The sequence below is a fragment of the Strongylocentrotus purpuratus genome, unplaced genomic scaffold (assembly GCF_000002235.5).
Source record: "Strongylocentrotus purpuratus isolate Spur 01 unplaced genomic scaffold, Spur_5.0 spur5_scaffold_1, whole genome shotgun sequence".
Taxonomy (NCBI): domain Eukaryota; kingdom Metazoa; phylum Echinodermata; class Echinoidea; order Camarodonta; family Strongylocentrotidae; genus Strongylocentrotus; species Strongylocentrotus purpuratus.
In genome coordinates, this window is record NW_022145594.1 from 2,843,537 (window position 1) to 2,846,418 (window position 2,882).

At 32.7% G+C, this 2,882-nt stretch overlaps 1 protein-coding gene across 1 annotated transcript; it reads right to left on the reverse strand.

The window, feature by feature from the left end:
• Window positions 1-311: 311 nt before the first annotated feature.
• Window positions 312-2,342, reverse strand: LOC105439150. The gene is made up of 3 exons (XM_030978946.1): window positions 2,139-2,342; window positions 1,240-1,407; window positions 312-548 (listed from the first exon to the last, which is right to left on the reverse strand). Exons 1-3 carry the CDS (start codon window positions 2,310-2,312, stop codon window positions 366-368), a joined length of 525 nt encoding a protein of 174 aa, XP_030834806.1. The 5' UTR covers window positions 2,313-2,342; the 3' UTR covers window positions 312-365.
• Between the last annotated feature and the right edge of the window lie 540 nt (window positions 2,343-2,882).

Consider the following 2,882-nt stretch of genomic DNA (forward strand, 5'->3'; position numbering starts at 1 on the left):
AATATTTCAGTACGATCACATTTTTATTCAGGTTTGCAACAGCGATGAGTATCGAAACTTATTGTGATTAATAAGCAAACATATCAGGTTTGTAAAGAAACTTGAGGTATTTAGATTAAAAGAAAAAGGTTGGATATTGATTATTGATCAAAACAATGCCAATCTTATACACGCTTGAATTTCAACTGAATCAGTACATGTCTAGTTTGCTTTCTTTCCATGTTTCATGACTATTACAATATACCATGTGAATAGCCTTTATAAAAGAGGAGTGTTTGGAGAAGAAAAAAAAAAGATAAACATGTGCACCATATAACTATTACCGCTATTGTTCTCTTTCAATTACCCTTTCCATGACATTTACATTAGGACACACATACCTGTATGGATGATGCCTTTGCTTTCAATGTAGAGAAGAACTCCTCAGTGAATGCCTCTCCAACGAGTGTAAGGTCAGTCAGGTTTGGCATAGAACACAGTGCTTCTGCTAGGTGGTGTGATGAGGCTGGTGTGGAACAACTAACATCATTAAGCTCGAGAGTCTGGACCTGCATTGTTTGTCAATATAGTAAAGCAGCTAATCTATACATGCATTTGTTTTATTTACTAGAACTAATTTCTCATTGCATTCTTATATCTATCACCGAGGGTATGTATTACACAGCTGTATTTATATTTACATTCTTAACCTTAAGATGACTTAAATAGATTTTTGTTTTAAATCAATTCTTGTATAATAACATTCAAGTTTCAACCAGAAGGATGATCAAGTTATATATTTTTATAAAACATCCTTTATCTGTTTGCATTGATAAGTCTTACTCCTAACAACACTGGAATAAAGAATACCCAGAAATCTGCATTTGTTATTAACATATTGAAGGTATTCATAACTCTTGTTTTCATGTGCACAAGAAAGCTAAGTCAGGAGGATGTGGCTATTGTATAGTTTTGGTAAATTCAAGCCTTTATCGAAGTTGGAAAGGGTTGGATATTGATGAGTGATCAAAATAATATTAATCTCATACACAGTGGAATTTCAACTAAATACCTACTTCTATAGTTTGCTTTCATTCAATATTTCATGATTATTGCGACATTTTGGGTAAATAAATTTAAAATTCAAAAAGGTATTTGTAATTTTAAAAAAGACATGTATACATGTACATCACATAATCAATACTTCTCTTTCTGTTATCAATGGCCGTTTCTATAACATTAACATTAGGAAACACATACCTGTATGGATGAGGCCTTTGCTTTCAATGTAGAGAAGAACTCCTCAGTGAATGCCTTTCCAGCGAGTGTCAGGTCAGTCAGGTTTGGCATAGAAGACAGTGCTTCTGCTAGGTGATGTGATGAGGCTGGTGTTGGACACTGGAGATCATTAAGCTTGAGAGTCTGGACCTGCATTGTTTGTGAATATAGTTAAACAGCACATATATACATGCATATGTTTTATTTACTAATTTCTGACTGTATTCTTACATTTTACACAAGTTCCATTAATTACATAGTTGTATCATAATAACATTCTCAACAAAAATGAATGAAGAAATTTTATTTTCAATTCAAGTGTATTCTCAGAACGAACACACTTAAGTTTCTATGAAGATAATGATTTAGTACAAGTGATTTTTTCAAAATTATGTACGTTCTCTCTGTAGCGCTTTCAAACTGTTTGTATCGATAAGTCCTACCTGAATAACATTGAATTAATAATACCCGGAAATATACCTTTGCTATCAATGTATTAAAGGTATTTGTAACTCTGGATTTCAGGTGCATAAGGTCCTAGGTCAGGAGGATTGTTAGTACAGTTTGGTAAATTCAAGCCTTTATTAAATTTGACACTTAAAAAACTGTATGACCTATTTTTCATATCGATCAAACTTGGAAAAGGTTGTGATTATTGATCAACACAATGTAAATGTTATACAAACTTGAATTTCAACTTAATCAGTACATGTGTAGATTGCTTTTATTTCATGTCTGTTCCAATATACCAAGTGAATGGCCTTTAAAAAGGGTGTTTGGAGAAAAAAACATAGATGTATATACTGTGCACCATATAACTATTACTACACTTTCTTTTTTCAATGACCCTTTTCATGACATTTACATTAGGACACACACACCTGTATGGATGAGGCCTTTGCTTTCAATGTAGAGAAGAACTCCTCAGTGAATGCCTTTCCAGCGAGTGTCAGGTCAGTCAGGTTTGGCATAGAAGACAGTGCTTCTGCTAGGTGATGTGATGAGGCTGGTGTTGGACACTGGAGATCATTAAGCTTGAGAGTCTGGACCTGCATTGTTTGTGAATATAGTTAAACAGCACATATATACATGCATATGTTTTATTTACTAATTTCTGACTGTATTCTTACATTTTACACAAGTTCCATTAATTACATAGTTGTATCATAATAACATTCTCAACAAAAATGAATGAAGAAATTTTATTTTCAATTCAAGTGTATTCTCAGAACGAACACACTTAAGTTTCTATGAAGATAATGATTTAGTACAAGTGATTTTTTCAAAATTATGTACGTTCTCTCTGTAGCGCTTTCAAACTGTTTGTATCGATAAGTCCTACCTGAATAACATTGAATTAATAATACCCGGAAATATACCTTTGCTATCAATGTATTAAAGGTATTTGTAACTCTGGATTTCAGGTGCATAAGGTCCTAGGTCAGGAGGATTGTTAGTACAGTTTGGTAAATTCAAGCCTTTATTAAATTTGACACTTAAAAAACTGTATGACCTATTTTTCATATCGATCAAACTTGGAAAAGGTTGTGATTATTGATCAACACAATGTAAATGTTATACAAACTTGAATTTCAACTTAATCAGTACATGTGTAGATTGCTTTT